A 21,033-nucleotide genomic window follows, 5' to 3' on the forward strand; every position below is an offset into this window, starting at 1 on the left:
ATAGGTTGACATGGATATTGCCTTACGACATTTTTTAAGTGTAATTTCCCATTAGGAGCAGATAGAGATGTGAAGTTTGGGGTCTCTGAACTCACAATTTAAAAAAACATATTTTGGTGAAGTACGTTCTTGAATTCTAAGTTTGAAAATGCCACTTTTATAAAGTGGGCATTTTCTTGCTTAACCATTCTGTGCCTCTCCCTGGCAGTGGAAAACACATCTGGTCAGGATGACACTTCAGCTGTTTGGGAATTCACTCTAGACAGTTGTACAAAGGGAGTTGATGTGTGTCCTGTATATCCTGATGGGCCTTCCTGTGCTAGAGTGGTGGGAGGGAGCTGACACTTGCACCTGAATAGGGCTGTGCCAGTTCTTTCACAAAACAGTCTCCAACCCCTTGTAGTGTGTCTGGTGCCAGGGCAGCAAAGACCTTCCTTTGAAGTTTGCCCATTTCAAAAGCAGAAATGATTATAAGTATTGGGCCTCTTAGAAACATTTGTGGACGGAGGACATACTGCCAGGAAGAAGACCTGGATCCTGTAGGAGGAACTGTCAGTCTGCCTGTTTCTTTGTTGTGCTGGCCTGCTGCTTGCTGCTTCTGTCCTGGGGTAAAAGGACTGGACTTTGCTTTCTACGTTCTTCTTTTCAAGGTTCTCCATGGGCTTGAACTGAGCTTGCCTCCTGTTAAGAAGTCTCAGGGGCAGCAAACACTACATCTGCCAGTGCCTGGACTCTTCGGCGGAGACTCCTGACTTGCCAAGTGGTGCCAAATTCACTCCCTGGGTGCTTGGAAGTGGAAACTGTGTTCTGAGGAAGAAAATCCACATATTGGAACATCGTGGCTGAAAAATGGTGCATCTCCTGATTTGCGTCAGAAGACTCACCGCAGCGCCTGCCTTGCTGCTGAAGGATTGACGCAGCATCTGTTCCACTGCAGCTCCATCACCACAGTGCATCTGGATTTTCAGATGCATCATCCCTGGCGTAATTTTCGCAAAGACCTCACACCACAACAAGGAACCAAGGCTGTGTGACTGGAAACCGACAAATCACCTCTCCTGCGGGGAGAGCACTGACGGATCACCTCCCCTGCCAGTAAGGAACCAGCACATTGCCTCCGCTGTCAGTAAGGAACAGAGGCATCACTTCTTTTACGCAGTAAGGAACTGACACATGTTTTTTTTTCCCTGGTTCCTCACCTCCTTTGCACCACGCATTGTCTTATTTTTTGCCGCATCCCAGATACTGTGTGTTAAAAAAAAAAAAAAAGAGCCAATCATTGATTCCTCTGGATTAAGACTCTTTGTAACTTTTTTATTGTTTGAAAAAAGAGATATATTTGCTTGTGTATGTTGGATTTTTGCCATTTTGGTCTTGTTCGTGTGCAGGGATACGCCCAGGACATCTTGTTTGGGGTCAAGGGCAACAAGTTTTTATATTTACTTTGTCCTTGGGACAAGTAGGCCCAACCCTCTGCAGTACAAACCCTTTGGCTGCCTGTTTACAGAGAGTGAAACTCTCTGCAGTTGAGGTAATGTGTTTACAAAAGGTAATGCTGTTCGAACTTGTATTTATGGTTCATTATTTGAAAGCCTTCATTATTAGGGTGAGTGCTGTAAATAAATGTTTTAAGGTCACACTTCACTACTGACGTTGGTTCCAGTACAAAAAAAACCAAAAAACGTGCATACACATGTTTGAAAAGTTTAGGCTATGAGGCTAAGTATAATGCTCCCAGAATGCTCTCTGATTAGATGCAAATGAAGTGTCATTTAGTAAAATGTTTTGATGCGTGCTAGTATTTCCCAAAAATATTTCTAATGGAAAATCAGTGTAACCATTTTCAACACGATTATGGGAAGCATGAAAATAAACAAACACTGACAAAGCCAAATGATCTGACATTTTTATAAGTCTTTTAGTTTCATCAATGCGTGTCTTGTTTGACATGGCTTTTGTAACACTTTATTGTTGTGGGAGCTACCAGTCCCTCAACATTGTAACAAACACTGGCAAAAAAAAAAAACGTTTTTGAACCCTAAAAGCACACATTGACACCAGTGGCATAACAAAGGCCCCGCAGCCGCCCTCCAGGGGGCCCCTTCAGCACAGCACCTGCCCTGAGTGAGTCGGGAGAGGGGGCTCCTCCATGTTCTTTGCAAAGGGGCACCCTCCAGTTTCGTTACGTCACTGATTGGCACTGTTGTTCCTGACACTGAACAAAACTATTTTGTGTGCCAATATGCTCCTTGTGGAAGAGCAGAATGCGATCACTCACAGTAAAGCCAGCCGAAAGAGAGAGAAATAGAAGTTTAATAAATACAAAATGTCTTTGTTAACACCAGACCTAATTAGGGACCAAGACCCACATGTAGGTAGCTTTTTGCATGTCGCAAACAGCGCCTTTCGCTGTTTGCGATGTGCAAAAAGCACATTGCGATGCACAAACCCAGTTTTGCGATTCGGTAACCTGGTTACCGAATCGCAAAACGGGTTTGTGACTCGCAATTAGGAAGGGGTGTTCCCTTCCTAATTGCGACTCACAGTGCAATGTAGGATTGCTTTGCGAACGCAGATGCAAACCAATCGCAGTTTGCACCCATTTCAAATGGGTGCTAACACTTTCGCAAAAGGGAAGGGGTCCCCATGGGACCCCTTCCCCATTGTGAATGTCACTGTAAAAAAAAAATTCAGACCAGGCAGTGGTCCTGTGGACCACTGCCTGCTCTGAAAAAATGAAACGAAAACGTTTAATTTTTCGTTTTTGTAATGCATCTCGTTTTCCTTTAAGGAAAACGGGCTGCACTACAAAAAAAAAAAATTCTTTATTGAAAAGCAGTCACAGACATGGTGGTCTGCTGTCTCCAGCAGGCCACTATCCCTGTGATGGCCGCCATTCGCAAGGGGGTTGCAAATTGCGACCCACCTCATGATTATTCATGAGGTGGGCATTTGCGCAGCCCTTGCGAATCACAGATGGTGTCAGGGACACCATCCTACATTCGCGTTTGCGACTCGCAAATTGCGAGTCGCAAATCTGAACCTACCTACATGTGGCCCCAAATTCTTAAAGAAAGTCACAAAAGTGCACCCATGGTATATGTCGTACCCCTATAAAATATTTGTGAACTGTATTTTAGCATGGGTAAATACGCATGTGTAGATTTGCTCATGTGAACATCTATTGAGCATTTGCAAGTTAATTTTCCCTCCAACCACTTTCTTCCCAACCCTGGAAGAAGTTCTAATTCTGCCATTGTCAGGAGTAAATGTCCAACCTTTCTTATTATGGGAAAATATTAGAGAGAAGCTAGTGAAAATCTTTAAAACATGCAGGTTAGTAGGTTTGCAGACTCAAAGGCATTCCAGCCCTGGAACTATTGCTTACTGCTTCCTCCAGCCCCAGTATGCAGATCTGCAGAAAGGTGGCAAAATAAGGAAATTGCTACAGTAGGGATTGAAACTGCAAGTATTCAAACCCTACTGTGGTAGTAGCCCTGGCATAATCAGAGAGGCTATTATCAGAGCTCTTACATAATGAGATTGCTGCCATAATTTGGCGCCACACTACATGGCACCAAAGGGACAAGTAGATCTTTTTACAGGACAAGTAGATTTGAGAAGCAACCTGTCCCCTGGACAAGTAGATATCTTAATAAATTCCACACCCCTGGTGTACACAAATACACATTGCCTCTGAGATACGCCTTATTGCTCATGCTAGGCTTCCGAGGGGGTGAGCAGGGGTTATCTGTGTGACTCCCTTACCCTGATTACAGTGAGGGTTCTTACTTGGACAGGGTGCAAACCACTGCAAACTACAGACCCCATTTCTAACAACATGCAAGCATGATATCTCAAAAAAAATTATTTGCAGATTTTTTTGCCTCTGAATTTCATTGTTGGATATTTGGTGCTTGTAGAAACATAACTTGTATTCAGAGCAAATTTTTTTTTTTCATGCTTTGTTTTTGATACAACTTCATGACTTACATCAGTTTGATGCAGGCTGATGATTACATGTTTGCAAAGTAGAGCTCTTCTCGTCCTGGTGAGTTATTACATGGAACCAATTTCCAGCAATAGCAGCTAGCTGGGCATGGTATAAGAAGAATTAAAAGGGACTCCTTAAGCATTTGTAAATTTCAGCACTGTTGGTTTGGGTGAATGTTATGGCATTAATCTCATTATGTAAGAGCTCTGATAATAGCCTCTCTGATTGTGCCAGGGGTAACACTGTAGTTAGGCTTGAATTCTAGCAGTTTCCTTATTGTGTCACCTTTCCACAGATCTACATACTGGGGCTGGAGGTAGCAGTAACCAAAAGTTGTTAAGAGTTGGAATGCCCCTTTGAGTCTGTGCAAACCTACTAACTTGCATGTTTAGGGGTTTTCACCAAGTCTTCCCTAATCATTTCCCATACTGAGAAGGGTTTGAAATTTACTCTTCCAGGGTTGGGGGAAGGGGTGAGGAGAGGAGGAGGGAAGTGGTTAAAGGGAAAGTGAACTTCTAAAAGCTCAACAAATGTTCCCATGAGCACATCTACACCTGCATATTTGCTCATGCTAAAATACAGTTCACGAATATTTTCTAGGAGTATGTGTTCCTGGTCTACTTCTGTGAGTTCTTGTGAATTCGTGAAATACGCAAATCTGCACTATTGCAAAGACTTATACCCTGGGTGCACTTTTGTGACTTTTTAAAAAGAATTGGGCCCCTAATTAGGTCAGGCTTTAACCAAGACCCTTTTGTTTATTAAAATTCTCTTTCTCTTTCTGTTGGCTGGATTCACTGTGACTGATCCTACTTACAGAATCGGCTCCTACGAAGTGCCTAGACACCCACACTGGTGACGAGTTCCGCACTGTACAAATCCATGTTACATTACATTATAATGATCGCCATTTGCTCTCACAAGGAGCATATCGGTGCAAAAAGTAGTTTTGTTCAGTGCCAGGAACTACTGTGCCAATGTGTGTTTTGTACATTTTCTCTTTTTTTTTTTTTTTTTTTTTTAATATGTTACAATGGTAAAAGCCTAACAGGTCCCACAACAATAAAGTTTTGCAAATGCATTGACAAAACTAAAAGACTGACCACCAGTGTCGGATCTGTTGGCTTTGCCAATGCTTGTTTATATTAAGTCTTGCTGAAACTGGTAACACTGACTTTCAGTTATGAATATTTTTTGGAAAAATTGGTACTTAAAATTTCTCAGTAGTTTAGCAAAACTTCTTTTTTTCCCAGTTGCATTTTTTTTTTTTTTTTTTGGGTGAACATTTTATTTTGAAAAGCAAAAAGTCAGTCTTGCATTCTGGAAGTTTGACACGTAGCCTCATATTTTTATACTTTGCAAATGCATGTACACAGTTTTAGGGTCGAGTGTGCAAGTGCTCTGGCCTGTTGTAATCTCCATGTGGGCTTTTAACAACTCCCACTACTGCTATTCATTAATTGTTGTGCTTGTCTTAAATGCTTCATTTTTATTGGTGCAGTTTGTGAAATGTCCCTCGTTTGTGTGCTGAGTTCCCTTTCAGGCGATTTCACTAAGTGAACTTTTTTGTTGGCCGTTACACTAGGTCACGCTTCCTCCTGTTAAAGCGTGTGATGGTTCCTCCTCTGGTTTTGGTATGCCTTTCATCCCAGCTGTGCTCCTTTCTAGACATTCACGGAGGGAGCCAATAACTTGCACGCTCATAGCGCTTTAAATTGACTTGCTTATGTCAACTCTTTTGCTTTTCATTTTCAGTTTGTGCAAGAAAAGTCCAGTTAGGAATTTACATTGCTAATAGCTCTAACTCGAGCAAATGTGAGACCCATTGCATTGTAAATGCTTGTTTTTTTTACCAGAACCACTATCAGTAGTGCAGTCCAAGCTTACAACATGTATTTAGAACACTCACCCTAATCATAAAAGGCTTTGCATTAATGAACCATATATACAAGTTCAAACAGCATTAACATATGGACACACCTGTTACATCAACTGCAGACAATTCTTTTCCCTGCTCTGTAATGTGTTTCTGTAAATTGGCAACCAAAGGGTTTGTGCTGCACGGGGAGGGGCCTACTTGTTCCAAGGACACAATAAATCTGAAAACTTGTCCTGGAGCCCAAACAATATGTCCTGGGCGTCAGGCTGTAGGAATTCCACACCCCTGGTTTCAACCAGTAAGAAAAACAACTTAGATGTAATATTTTCTTGCGTTTTTCTTCTTGTGAAATGTCAAGACGCAATTTTAAACCAGGAACATGAAAATAATTTTTAATGTATATTTTCCTAGTAGATTATGACGGAAAGTCTTAATTTTATTAAAGACACGGAGGCGAGTATTATGCTTCTCTAACTTGCTTTAATTTTAATAGCAGCAGTCAAGAAAACTACAACTCCCAAAAGGCTTAGAACAGAGAAGCCAATGGGAGAGAAAAACGTAATGATAAATGCACCAATCAGAACCGTGGGAGCTATGTGTCCACTAAGCTTGACTGCGACCAGCCCTCTTTCTTGATGCGAGGAGGCTAGTAATTACGAGATGGCCAAGATTATAGCAATTGCTAAAGTCAAAGAACAAAGTCCTGGATCAGTTCCAGACATAAACGAAGTGAAGAAGGTATCCGGTAGGGAGAAGAGGGAATGCCTCGGAAAGGATCCGACTGTCCAGCCGATGTGTTCATGTCCGGCAAAACCACCTTCTGATCAGGTAGAAGTTTGAGCTGGAGTGGAGGTAGCTGCAAGGGAGAGAAAAAACTAGACAAATCAGAAATATCTCCTTGTTGAGGCGGGATAATACTCGCCTCCGTGTCTTTAATAAAATTAAGACTTTCTGTCATAATCTACTAGGAAAATCTACATTTTATGTCAAGAACGGAGGCTCATATTATGCTATTTAAAAGCATATTAATCACTATTGACGTAGCAGTATGAACTGGTTTACAATAAAATGTCCTAAAAACATTATCAGTGGACCAATCAGCAGATCTCAGAATGTCCTCTAACCTGGATCCAACCCAAAAGGCCTTGGAAGCCATAGCACCTCTAACTGAGTGAGCTCCAAATATGGAGGTATCAATACCCGCAAGGGACATCACCCAACGAACCCATCTGGCTAGAGTTGCAGCAGACACGGGATTGTGTGGTTTCTGGAAAGAAATTAACAGTTGGGAAACAGAGGACTTTCTGAGATTAGCCGTACGTTCTTCATAACATTTGAGACATTGTCCCACACAGAGCTTAGGTTGATCTGGAAAATATGGATAAAAGACTGTACGTAAGTTAGTTTTGGTGCGTTTATTAATGGAAAATAGTACCCCTGCGGGGGCAAACTGTTGAGAAGTAACGTCAAGTGCTCTAACATCAGATAAGCGCTTAATAGAAACTAAGCAAAGCAACATGGTAAGTTTTGCTGAAAGCATTTTTAAAGACAAGTCAGAATTGTCCTGCCAAGACCAAAACAAATTCAAAACCAAATTGACATCCCATAACTTTGAATATTTAGGTAGTGGGGGAATTGAAAATTTTACTCCCTTTAACAGCCGACAGAGTAGAGGGTGTTCACCCACCGGTTTCCCGTTGACATGGGTGTGATGCATGGAAAAAGCAGACCTATACAAATTAATTGTCCTGTAAGACTTACCTGCACTAGCTTGCGCAGCCAGAAAGTTAATTACATAATTTATATCTGCTGAAATGGGATTGAGGTCCCTTCCCATACACCAGCTAGACCAAAGAGACCAGGCGGAAGAATATGCTTTCCTGGTGCCGGGAGCCCAGGCCTTATTGATGAAGTCAGTAGCCTCTTCTGAAATTGGGATGGTAGATGGGGCATTCCTGATACCTTCCATCCCGAAAGAGTGAGTGTCTTGTTGATTACCAAGGGATGAGGATTCCCTAAGGGATCTAGCAGAAGGGAAGGAAAAGAGGGGAGAAGAAAGGGAAAATCGATTGCCAATTCCAAGAGAGGGGAAACCAAATTTGAGATTGCCAAAAAGGTACCACGAGGACCAAAGTTGCTTCCTGACGTCTGACTTGGGCCAGAACTCTGGTGATCATAATAAAAGGAGGAAAGGCATAATTGATCGTCTGTGACCAATCCTGAAGAAAAGCATCAGAGGCCAATGCCGAAGGATCCCGACGCCAACTGAAAAAGAGGGGGAGTTGGGCGTTGAGGCGGGAGGCAAAGAGGTCTATACTGAAGGTGCCCCACTTGTGGAGGATAGATTGAAAGACTGAGGGGTGAAGTTTCCAATCGCTGTAATCCCTGAGGAAACGAGAATGCCAATCCGCCGTCTGATTGAGGGAGCCTGGGAGATATTCCGCCGTGAGAGAGATTTCGTTGCCCAAACAATATTCCCAAAGGCTTTTTGCCAGGTCTGCTAACGGCTTTGATCTGGTTCCTCCTAGATGGTTTATGTATCGGACAGCCGAATAATTGTCCATGCGGAGGAGGATGGTACACTGAACCCTGCCTTTTGCCAGGCTCTTTATTGCAAAGGAACCTGCAAGCATCTCTAAATAGTTGATGTGCAATCTGGACTCCCTTAACGACCATGTACCGCCAGTCAAGATTGGTCCACAGCGGGCGCCCCAACCCGTCAGGCTTGCATCGGACTCCAACACAAGATCTGGGGCTGATGGAAAGATTGTTCTGCCATTCCAGGCATCTAAATGGTCTATCCACCATTGGAGTTCTAGGTGGGATTCTTGATCCAGAAAGACCATATCCGAATAGGCTAGACCTTGTCTGAGATGACGGATTTTCAGTCTTTGAAGAGCCCGATAGTGTAAAGGGCCAGGAAATATGGCCTGAATTGACGAGGACAAGAGGCCCACAATCCTGGCTAGAGATGTTTGAGAGATCTGGGTTTTTCGGAGCATTCTTAAGATCTCCGGTTTGATGGAGTTCACTTTTTGTAGGGGAAGATGAAGGGTGGAAGAAGAAGAAGAATCTATTTCGAACCCCAAAAACTGAATTCTTTGCGAAGGAACCATGCTTGATTTTTCTTTGTTGACTAGAAACCCCAGTTGGGAAAGAAGAGAACAAGTTAATTGTAAATGGGAAAGAAGGGTCTCGCGGTTCTGATATAGGATAAGGATATCGTCGAGATAAATCAGTAGCCTGATGCCCAAAGATCTGAGATGCGCCGTTATTGGTCTCATCAGCTTTGTGAAGCACCAGGGTGCTGACGACAGACCGAACGGAAGGGAAGAAAACTGGTAAGTTTGACTGAGCCATTGAAACTGAAGGTACTTGCGGTGACCCCAGTGAATGGGAACCGAAAGGGGTACGCATCCTGAAGATCCAAACGTACCATGAAGTCCAAAGGGAGGAGAATATCCCGTAAATGAAGAATTGTCTCCATTTTGAAGTGTCAGTAGATGACAAACTGGTTGAACTACTTTAGGTTTATGACTGGCCTGAACTTTTTGTTTTTCTTCTGAACCAGGAATAACGAACTGAGGAACCCTGAGGGATCTGGAGTTGAAATTTGAATGGCGTTTTTGGAAAGGAGAGAATTTACTTCCTTTGAAATAAGAAGAGACATTTCTGTTGAGAAACTTAGCGGTGGAGGAAAATAAACTTGGTGAGGTTGTGAATAAAATTCTATTTGGTATCCCTAAATAGTATTCAGAACCCATGGATCGGTAGTTAAAGAGTGCCATTTTTGAATGAAAAAACTGAGCCTGCCCCCTATTGGAGGAGGGCCAGAGGTAAGGCTTACCTTGAGTTTTGTTGGATCTGAAGCCGCGTTGTCCACGGCCCCTGTAACCTCTGCCTCTCTGAGGGTAAAACTGGGGCTTGTAGGATTGATATCCATAATTTGAGTATGAGTATGAGGAGCCTCTGAATCCTTGAGGATGAGTGAATCGGCCGGTAGAGCGGCTCCTGCCTGTACCGGCCCTGGCGAAAACCCGTTGGTTGAACACTTTTTTAATGTTCTGTTGAGCCTTGTCAATAGAAGAAAAAGTTGCAATAAACTTTCCTAAATCTTTAATAAATGAGTCTCCGAAGAGATGACCCTTGGCTTTCATCCCAGGATCCATGGAAGCGAGATTAGACAGCTTAGGATCAAGTTTGAGTAACAGTCCCTTCCTTCTCTCATGGGTAATGGCAGCGTTGGCGTTGCCCAACAAACAGAATGCTCTCTGAGTCCAGAGGGAAAGTTCGGAAGGGTCTATGTCCGCATTGTCCGTTTGGGCTGATTCTGCCAGATCCAAAATACGAGCTAGAGGACCCACCAAATCAAGGAGCGTATCCTGGCATTTTGACCAGGCCTTATCTACCCCTTTGTGGGGGTCTTTGCCAAATTTAGAGAAAAAGGTCAAAAGTGATTCATCAATCACTGGGGTTGTAGTGATGTTGAAAGAGAGGGAATGTTTGGGGCATTCTGACCTTAACTTAGCTCTCGTTTGCTTATCCAGGGGAAGCCTTAACCTGGAAGCTATGTATTGACCTACATGGCCCGCAGGAGACCACTCCGTGGAGTTAGGATGGTGGAGGTAGGAAGGATCAAACATAGGGTTACCTTCTGAATCCAAAAAATGTTTGCAGAAAAACGGTTAGAAATTTCTAATATAGGCTTTTTTGGGGGGGGAAACCTGTGAGAGCGAGCCCCATACATCAGAATCATCGTCACAGTCATCCATGTCACCGATGTCATCTGTATCAGAAATATGCGTTATTATAACCTGTTTTGGCGCTGAAAAAGTATGTTTTGGACTTACGTTTGCCAGAAACGTTATTAGAGTTCCCCTCCTGAGAAGGAGGCCTGGGAGGCATTTCATCCTCAGTCATGGGTGAAGAGACTTCACCAGTCAACAGAGCGCAATCTTTTTGAAGGGACAAATCCTTGCTTTTTCTCTTTCTGCTATCCCCCACAGATTGGGCCATAAAGGATTTGAAAACCATATTTTGTACAGAACTCTCAATGTTCTTTGACATTTTATTCATAGTGGGTGACACAGCCTTCGTCACAGCCTCATTAATAAAGGCTCCAATTTCATTATTATCTGATAATTTGGAAAAAGGGTCTTGCTCTTCCATAATGTAGAAAGAATAACAAAGGAAAAAACCTGATTGGAAGGGGTTAAATTATCAGCAAGGCAGAGAGAGACTATAAACACGCCCTAAGAGGCGTGGCCCAGCCCTAAAACACCGAGGGATGGAAACCGGAAACTCTTCACCTTGCAAAACGAAGTTCGGAGGGAAGCGCGATGAGCTGGCACCCAGGTAAGCGGAGAACAAAGGCAGTCTGAAGCGAGTTCAGATAAGCGCGGAGCCAAACAGTTCAACGGACGCGTCTTCAGTGAAGCACGACCGTTAGAACGCTCGAGGCAGCATAGCTGCCTCAGACGCGCGCGCGTGGCACAAACGGGTCCTGGAGCCCGAATAAAGACTGTGCGCTGGTGTTAATACGCTAAGGAAACCACAATAAAACGCCGATAAGCTTTAAATAGCGCAAAACAATACAAAAATATTAGAAAATAACTATAAAGGCATGCATTATGACAATCAATACATAGGGAAGAAATGAACGTGACTTATCTTGACTGCGAGCAGCAAGAAAGAGGGCTGGTCGTAGTCAGGCTTAGTGGATACATAGCTCCCATGGTTCTGATTGGTGCATTTATCATTATGTTTTTCTCTCCCATTGGCTTCTCTGTTCTAAGCCTTTTGGGAGTTGTAGTTTTCTTGACTGCTGCTATTAAAATTAAAGCAAGTTAGAGAAGCATAATATGAGCCTCCGTTCTTGACATAAAATTTGCTTGCTCCATGTATGTCGGGCACCATGTTCTTAATCTTCGACCTGTAGGCTTTAGTTGACCAAAGCACTTGATGATTGTTTTTAACATTGATTTGTAAAGAGAGAGTGCAGAACTGGAGGGATGTTTCTGTGACAGAAAACCTACTCCCATAGTTGGGGATTGGTCTTTCCAGGGAGAGAATGCCGAGGATGTTTGTGAATACCCCCAAACATACATGTTTGTGGTATTTGCAAATCAAGTTCTGACACATTGCCATCCTGTGAAATATCAGATATACCGAAGTCAGGACAAAAATACACCCTTTTCCATGGGGTTGAATGCCAGAACCACGCATGACTTAACACGGTCAAAGCAAAGACTGCCTCTTTACCACGCATGCCTTTACAACGAATTTCATTGTAAAAGCATGCATAGTAAAGGTATATTTGGTAACGCTGTGCGTGGTTGTGTGATACAACCCTCCTGACCCCTTTGCCTCCACCCTAAAACCTACTCTGTCCTAAAAACTACCCCACCCTGTCCTAAAAACTACCCGCACCCTAAAACCTACCCTGTCCTAAAAACTACCCTTCCATGTCCTAAAATCTACCCCACCCTAAATCCTACCCTGTCCTAAAAACAACCGCAACCTGTCCTCAAAACTACCCCAACCTGTCCTAAAAACTGCCCTGCCTCAAAAACTACCCTGACTCTCAACCCGAAAAGCTACCCACCCTATCCTAAAAGCTACCCTGACCCCCTGCCCTGAACCCTAAAACCTACCCTACCCCACCCTATCCTAAAGACTACTCTGAGCCCCCCCCAACTCTAAAACCTACCCCACCTTGTCATTAAAAATCCCCCCCCAACCCACCTATGCCTCACTTAACCGTCGGCCGCGTTCCTCTTCCTGCTGTTCCTCCTGTGTGCCTGAACCACGCAAATACATGGTGCCTTAACGGCCTGTGTGGCTCTGACCGTGTTGTAAATGCCGTTTCCTTTTCCATGGCGGTAAGGGAAAAGGGCATCCCCATCGTTTTTGTGGATGTACTGGAGGGAGTCTTTCCAATGTAAAGAAATGTTTCCCCATTGACTATAAATAAAAAAATAAAAATGTGTGTGTGTGTATATGTATGTGTGTGTGTGTGTGTGTGTGTGTGTGTGTGTATGTGTATATATATATATATATATATATATATATATATATATAATAGTTAGCCAGGGCTTTTGTACTGCGGATTTTCTCAAGTGAAAATATACAGTTATTTATTTTGGCATGAGAAAATGGAATTCCCTCGCATTTCTCAGGAGTATACATTGAAATAATTGGTTTATTTCTAATTTTCCAAATGTCATCACTCTGCATTCATCCAAAGCTGTTCACCTACCAGGCCATATTTACCACTGACTGTTGAATATCTGTCCCCCAGTGTTTGATATACATGGAGGTACTGATTTGCACTGGGCTTCACGGCAAAGAGACTAATGATGTAACACGCATTCATGGAGCTCCATGTTATTAATGACACATTACCTGTATGTATATATCAATATACACAGGCTAGCTAACGCATGATTATTCCAAAGAGCACAATTATTTAATCGGCTTGGATATTGAACTATTTCAATTTTGAATTTTGTCAGCGAAGGGTCTCTACATTAAGGAGACCTTAAACCTTCACCCATGCACCAGTACTTCTTTCTTTCTGTCTGATTGTTCTCTGTCTATCTATGCCTGTATGTGTGCTGTATCACTGCATCTGTATTGTGTGTGTGTGCCAATATATATGTTGTGTTTGTGTGTCAGTCTGTGTTGGTTTGCAGATACGTGTACCTAGCACTTAGAAGCTTTCCCTGGCATCTCTGTATTGGTCTACAATTACAAACCCTACATCATGCCCCTATTCCTCAACAGGTCTGTCCATTTCCCACTCTTCCCACCCCTCCACGCTATGTAATTTGTATCTCCTATGATCTCCTACTTGTGTCTCTCTTCCTCAGCTAAGGTGAAGATTTAACATTTAGATCTATGTGTTCCCTTACTCAGCTCATGCTTTAATTTTGATTTTTATTATTCCATACTACTGTTCTCTTTTATGACTTTTTTTTCCCATTCAGTTTGCTGTTTTTTCTTAGCTTTGAAACAAACCCTGGTGAGCAATTATTTGGAGGGGCATATCTTTTATCTGTACCCTCAGTAGCTTCTTGCATGTTTCCTCATGCCTCCATTTCCCTAAACTAGGAAGGTTGTGAACCTTTGGGTTTCAGTACTTGTGAACAGTTCAATAATGTTTTTGTTAAGCGACTTGCTACTTTCGCTGATGCTTAGAGACTATTACAGAAATGTTTTAATAAGGGTCAGTGTCCAAGGGTAGCCTGCTTTCTTACATGCAGTCCATTCCCTACTGGTTAAAAAAGTGGCATATTAAATGGATTTTCATGCTTAGGTAGCAACTAATTCTAACAAGGATTGTTTATCTCCTATTACATTTCTTTGCTTATCTGCAGCACTTGGTGACATCAGTACTTCACTTTTCAAAACCGATGGTGTGTTTTCATCACAGACTGTTTCTTTTCTCTTTTTTGTCAGAGTGGTACATCGCTTTGTCCTTATGATAGGAATCACAGGATGCCTACATCTTCTCTGCAGAAACACACCACAACTTGTAGACTGAGAAAACTGGGCTATTCTAAGGAAGAGGTATGTTTAAGTATATACATCATTATTGTTTTTCCCCTTCAAATAAAAAAAGAGGCTCGGGCTCTTTGGACATATGTCACTAATGTTTATGTGGCAGTCTGTGGGATATCTCTTCTCGGCCCAAAAGGAGTAATGAGAAGGCATGTATAGGAGAACCTTACAGTCACCCTGTAGTATAATCTATCAAAAAGGGATAAGGCAGGCGTCTCAAAATCATAAAAATGTTACAAGACCTGCAGGTTGAGTAATGTGAATAATCTACTCGACCAGAGCAGTAACGTGCTTGCCCCATAAACGGGTCTCAAATTGTGTGATCCTAGACAAATATTGCAGGTTACAGAGTCACCTTTTTCTTCAGTCTCACTTATGAGTCTACCTTAAAATATGTGAGCTCAGCATTTCTGCTGAATAAAAAAAACGTTATTGTTTGATTAAACAAACTAAACGTTTGTTCCATGCATAAAAAGAATGTAGCCCACATATAGGGGACACATGATCCATGACTTGCCTCTTAATTTACTAATATTATTGTTACAAAGCATGAGTGTTTCTACGTATATTTTTAAAACACACAATTTTAGTAACTATATTATCAAAGCATGTGGTCGCACTCTTGTATTTATAGACCGAGAATTTCCAAGAAATGTCCAAAAACCTTCCCACTAACTTGTAGTGTTACTGATAGAACTGTATAATGTATTAACAATCTGTGAAAATCTGTTTTCAGGAAACACATTTATGCCTTGCACATCACCAAGTAAAGTGTTCTGATTTGTTTTCATCCTATTCAAATATTTTTTCATCACACAGAAATACAAACAATGGGCTTTCACAACTACTGAAATGTATTTTGAAATATTTGTACAGTTGACTTAGCTATTTAAATATTGTTTGCTAGGAAAAACCTGATAAAGTCTTGGAACTCTGCAGCCAGAAGGAAAATTAATTGGAAGACAAACTGACTTTTGACCTCTGTCACAAAGCAAATGTGGCAAGAACAAGATTTAAAGGCAAAGGTGTCTTTATTGCTCTTCACTTTATGACTGAACAGAGGACCTGTTCTTTGTCAATTCGCCAGAAGTGGTGAGCAGGTTGTAAAAAATAGCTCAACCTGATAAAATATTACTGGCCATAGCGAGTGGGCGAGTAGATTTTTCTAGGCCTGTAAGGTGAGCCTTACAAACATGTTGTGAAGATAAAACTACCTGCCAGGACAAACTTTATAAAGGTTTTCAGGGGTCCTCGCCCACAAACGTCTTGTTATATGCTTCATCACTGGCCCCCCTCTCAACCAGAATGATGATAAATACTGATTGGGCTCAACCAGTGTTTTGGGAGCACTTTATATTGCAGGGATGAGCAGTATAAAATTATCTTGGGTATAACTATACACAGCGATTTTAACGATAGCCAGCCTGATACGGCTACGAACAAAAAGTACTGAAGTATTACTGTTCCTGGACTCTTAAAAGTTGTAATGACCTTTGCATCACTAGTCTGATCCATATGTTATGCCACTGATATACTGCCTATGTGGGTCAGGTGGCTTTCATAAAGGCCAAATTATCCCTAATGCCTTGTAGGACATTGAAGTCACTGCTAAGCCTACCTTTTGTAAGAGAGAATATAATTTTTGTCATGCTCTCCCACAGTTTTGTTGTATCTGATATTGCAGGCTTTAACACAGTTTGCACTATGTTAATGATAAACAATGGCACAGCGTATGTTTATTCTCTGAAATTTACTTTGCAGTGGTGCCACCTAATTGGCTCATTTAACTTAGCATTAAGGCACGAAGGGCACTAATTGCATGTACGTTAAATTCCATATGTGGCCTGTGGCCTGTAGTGGGAATTCACACCACGCACATATTTGGGTTGTTGTTCTCCCGGCAGCGGTCTCAACAACACCAAAGCAGGCTGTGCTGCATGATCTGGATGGCTATCTTGCTGCTGTACGCCACGACTCCTGTCCTGTAGTAGAGCTGATTAGCTGATTGGGTCCAAAACCCACTGAAGCTAGGATGTGATGGTGTGTGCCAAAGGTGTGGGACCGCTTGAATCTTCCAGGCCCGCATGCAGAGAGGCAACTGTTAGACCACACCGCACCGTATGGTGCTGCCTGATGCTACAGGGCTACTAAATCGTTTGAGGCTGCACCACATGCTGCGGTGCCTGGGATTGCAATAGCTGGTATGCCGCGGAGGACTGCCTAGTATGTGCAACAACCAGGCCGGACCGGTAGCACAGGTGTGACCTGCTATCCGCTCGGCTCTTGCAGACCTACCTAGGGGACCAACTGAATGAGAGTGATGGGGAACGAGCTGCCATCTTGCGAGGAGTACGACGAGTCCTGGAGAGGTTGAACCAGAGGTGTTGTGGCTCATCGCCCGAGGGCAGACCGATGAGTGAAAGTGCAGGGAGCCCTGCAAGCACGAGAGACCCAGATATCTCTGCATCTAGCCCCTTCTGTGGGAGGAGTGACCTACTCGGATTCGACCCTAATTAGGTGGGAACGCCTCCTCTCTCCCCGATTACGCCCTTAAGCAGCATTGGAATTACCTATGGAAATATCTGGGGAAATATGCCACCTTCCCTCGAGGCTGGGCCTTGGGTGGTGAGATGAGACTGGGATAGCTTTCCAGGTCTCCTGAGGACATATCAGTAACCTCTCTCTGTAACATAGCCACACACCCCTGCCAGCAGATATGTAGATGGCTGCCTCTCCTCCTGCTAGCACATAACCTGTACTCATCTCGCAAGACTATATTGACCACTTTATACAGGAAATACGCTCTGATATAGGCTTCCTCAAAGTGGACTTTAAATCCTGCAGCCAATGCATTCGGTGGCAGCACTTGAAGATCAACAGAGCTACAAACAAAACAGGAGGAATTGGGAAATAGAAGGCGCCGGAAGAATATACGCATTTGAGGTGTGTCCAAGGAAGCAGTAGGCAGCAACATCATGGCCTTCACAGTGGAGCTCCTCCAGACGATTCATGGGGATAAGGAGGCCACGCTCTTGATAGGGCCCACTGAGACATCCACACCTGGGCGAGCTGATTCTGTCCATGACACCCTGACACAACTGCACTTTTTTTATGAAAAAGGAGGCCATCCCACAGGTCACCAGAAGCAAGGCTGGCCTGGTATTTCGTGGCCACACCATTCAACTGTTCTAAGATCTCTCCCCTTCACACTGTTTTGTTTTCAAGCTGGTCACCGACAAACTGAAGGAGATGAACATTCTTTATCAGTGGGGCCACCCATTTGCCCTCTTGATTTCCTGGGAGGGTAAGGGGTGTGGCATGCGCTCCTTGGTGGAGGCGAAACAATTTCTAGGGTTTGCACTTGATCTCCAATGCAAAATCACTTCTGCGTCCCACTCGCCAGCTAGCAAAGGATTGTGCTACGTCTGGACTCCAATGCAGTCTCGCCTAGACAAGCACCAGAAGGAAGCAGCCTCCCAAGAGATGAAACACAACATTATTCAGCATCTCCATACCCTGGGGAAAGGGCCCTCAGTGGCACAATCCACCTCTGGGTCCTTGAAAATCTGCAACGTTCATCTCGTAATGCATGTTAAATAGAAACTACGTCTGCTTAGGGGCAAAAAAAACAAACACTCCCAATGCTTTATATTTATTTCTCTAATCATGCACAGGACGTCTACCTTAGACTCCTCTGCGGGAGCAGCTGGTGGTAGTGGAGGGCGACATAGTTTGAGGGGATTTCAATTCACTCTTGGACCCAACTCTAGGAGTCACTTACCAGGGCACTGTGGCCCAACTTAAGCGAGACATCACAGACCTGAGACTGGTGGGCACCTGGCATTACAAGCACCTAGATGTATGTGATTACTCCTTTTATTCCAATGTTCATACATCACACTCGCTCATTGGCCATGTTTTCCTAACTCGTGACCTCAGCAGGTCAGATATTTTGGATATCTCCATTTCCAATCACACCCATGTGCGATTTATTATGGGCTTCAATGGCCCCTCTCGTACAGGCTCTCCGTGACGGCGCTTACCCTGAGGCTCCTCTGAGATCAGTGGATGTAGCCAAAATTTGCAAGGCAATCATTCAGTATTTTGAACTGAACGCCCTTTCGGACAATTCCCTACATATGCTGTGAGATAGATTTAAAGTTACCGCAAGGGTGGCAATTTCCACCTTAGCCAGGGGGAGGTAAACTTGCCTCGTGGCAACCAGCCTGGTGACTGAGATTAAAACCTTGGACCTGCAGGACCCAACAAATCCCACCAGATGCAACCAAAGGCAGCTAGCTATTTTACAAAGTCAATTGAAAGTGAATAACACTTAATAGGGCTGAACGCTTCCTCCTAGAGCTAAGCCAGAAATAATGTGAAGGGGGAAATAAGATGGGTACTTTGCTGCCTCACAGACTCTGTCATGCTCTGGGCAGGATACAGATAGCTAAACTACACAGAAGAGATGGGGAATGGTATATGGAGATATATACATTTTTACTAAGGTTACAGGGACGTTATAGTTAGGCTCACATTTAAGACTTACAAAACCATAGGAATTGACCAGTAATAGTTACTTGAGGTAACTATAACTCGCGCCCCTGACATGCACAGTTTTTTTCCATCAAAAGTTTTACTTTAAAGATTACATTGATATTATCAAAGATGTCATTAATGCCGTAACTTGTGGGGTAATTATCCGTGCCTGGAGAGTGCGTGAGTTATAGTTTCTAACTACAAAAGGTGAATTTCTATGGTTTTGTACGTTTAAAATGTGAGCCTAACTATAACATCCCTGTAACCTTTGATTTTCTAAGTGAATTTGTATGTTTTTTAATTCTATTTCCCAATTATAATGTCCCTGTAACCTTTGTTTTTTGTTGCAGTGAATTTCTATGTAATTCCGTCCAGTGGTTTGGGCGCTATTCCTGTTCAAAATGGATGGGGAATTAAAAGCATTTTGGACCCCCTCCCCTCCCTCCCTCCCTTTCTTTTTTTTTTTTTTTTCTCGCCCCACCTAATGGTTCACCCCCAAGCTTTCCAGACTGATGCTGGGGTCCACTCTGAAAGGGTAGCTGTAGATGACTCACTTTAACAAATAAATAACATCCGCCCTCTCTCAAATAGCCTACATTCACCACGTCTGGTTGCACTCAACCAATATAATCAGCAAAATCAATATAATCAACAAAATAAATATAAATAGAGTGTAATCGAACCATATCAGATGTCCATTGGAGACCTAGGCATGTAACCTCAGCGTACTGTGTGGCTGGTATTACTGGTCTCAACTGTAGTCTAGTGTATGCCCCAAATCTCAACCCGGTAAAGGACATTGTAAATAGCATTTCATCAGAGAGGGCAGGATAGATAAGTGACCTAACTACAATAATGCCCAAGTGGGCTATGGCCAACCATACCATTGAGGATGCACATAACTAGTCAGATCTGTCTTCCATGGCGTCCATTTGGAAAGGGTAGCTGTAAATGACACTATCACAAATAAATAAATGACATTCTTATAGGGCCACGGATGATTGTACAACAAAAAGAAATGAAAGTATCACCCAAGTGTTACAAGTTCTGCCGGAAAACAAGTGTAGGGTGCCCCAGCCGATGTCTGCTCTCAAACCCAGCATACCAGGTGAGAGTCCCTTCCTCTTTCCTCTGAAGAAACATTTGTGTACAAACACGTTATACACATTTCAGAAGGAGCGCTATGTAAAACATATACATTAATTAATCATGACAAACAATAGGAGTTCCAAACAAATATTCAACTAATTCAATCCAAATGAACATGTATTTCCTTATAGGAATTAAGACCTAGTGGGACCTTAGTGATAAACTTTATAATATATTGGGATTCCATTTTTCTCAGCTTGGAGACCCAATCACCACCTCAGGGATCCCGTTCAATATGATCAATCCAAGTGTAATTCAACAGTGTCCTTTCACTCAAATGATGTATTTTAAAATGCTTGGCGACCAGATAATCCTCATCCTGATTGCCCTAGAATGTTCAAGAATTCTTTTGCATACTGGGTGTAAGGTACTACCCATAAACCAGAGACAATGGGAACATTCCAAATATATACCACAAATGGTGTACTACATCTGATCAATTTAGTGATGGACTTCGCCTTGTTAGTTCCCGGGGGTGTTATCTCTTTACAGTTAGATAATTGATCACATGCTTTACGTTTGCCACAGATTAAAATCCAGGCATTTGGCTCCCTAATGACCCCTGTATTGTCATCGGTGCAAATGTTGGTTTTGACCAACATGTCACAAAGAAATGTTGTTTTACAGTAGGTGATTTTGGGCCTATTTCCCAAAGATTTCTCCATCACTGGGTCACATTGTAGAAGATTCCAGTTCCTGTTCAGAATCTCCCTGATAATTTCAAATTTAGTATTGTATGTATTGATCAGCCTGGTGTCATCCCCTCTATGTTCCCGGCAGTCTTCTCTTTTTCTGCTTGGTCCATAGAGGATATAATTCCTGGGGCTTGTGTCCACCCTTTGTCTGGCTTTGTCCAGAACCCATCTTGGGTAACCATGTTGGCCATAGCGTTCCATCATTTTAGCTTTCT

At 42.9% G+C, this 21,033-nt stretch overlaps 1 protein-coding gene across 1 annotated transcript in view; it reads left to right on the top strand.

The window, feature by feature from the left end:
* The window catches only part of SNRNP48 (small nuclear ribonucleoprotein U11/U12 subunit 48), a 167,940-nt gene that overhangs the window by 5,159 nt on the left and 141,748 nt on the right, over nucleotides 1–21,033 (top strand). Inside the window, exon 2 of the mRNA XM_069217070.1 lies at nucleotides 14,334–14,444. Coding sequence (XP_069073171.1) covers nucleotides 14,334–14,444 — 111 coding nt within the window. The remainder of the gene's footprint in view (nucleotides 1–14,333; nucleotides 14,445–21,033) is intronic.

Source organism: Pleurodeles waltl, chromosome 2_1, assembly GCF_031143425.1.
Source record: "Pleurodeles waltl isolate 20211129_DDA chromosome 2_1, aPleWal1.hap1.20221129, whole genome shotgun sequence".
Taxonomy (NCBI): domain Eukaryota; kingdom Metazoa; phylum Chordata; class Amphibia; order Caudata; family Salamandridae; genus Pleurodeles; species Pleurodeles waltl.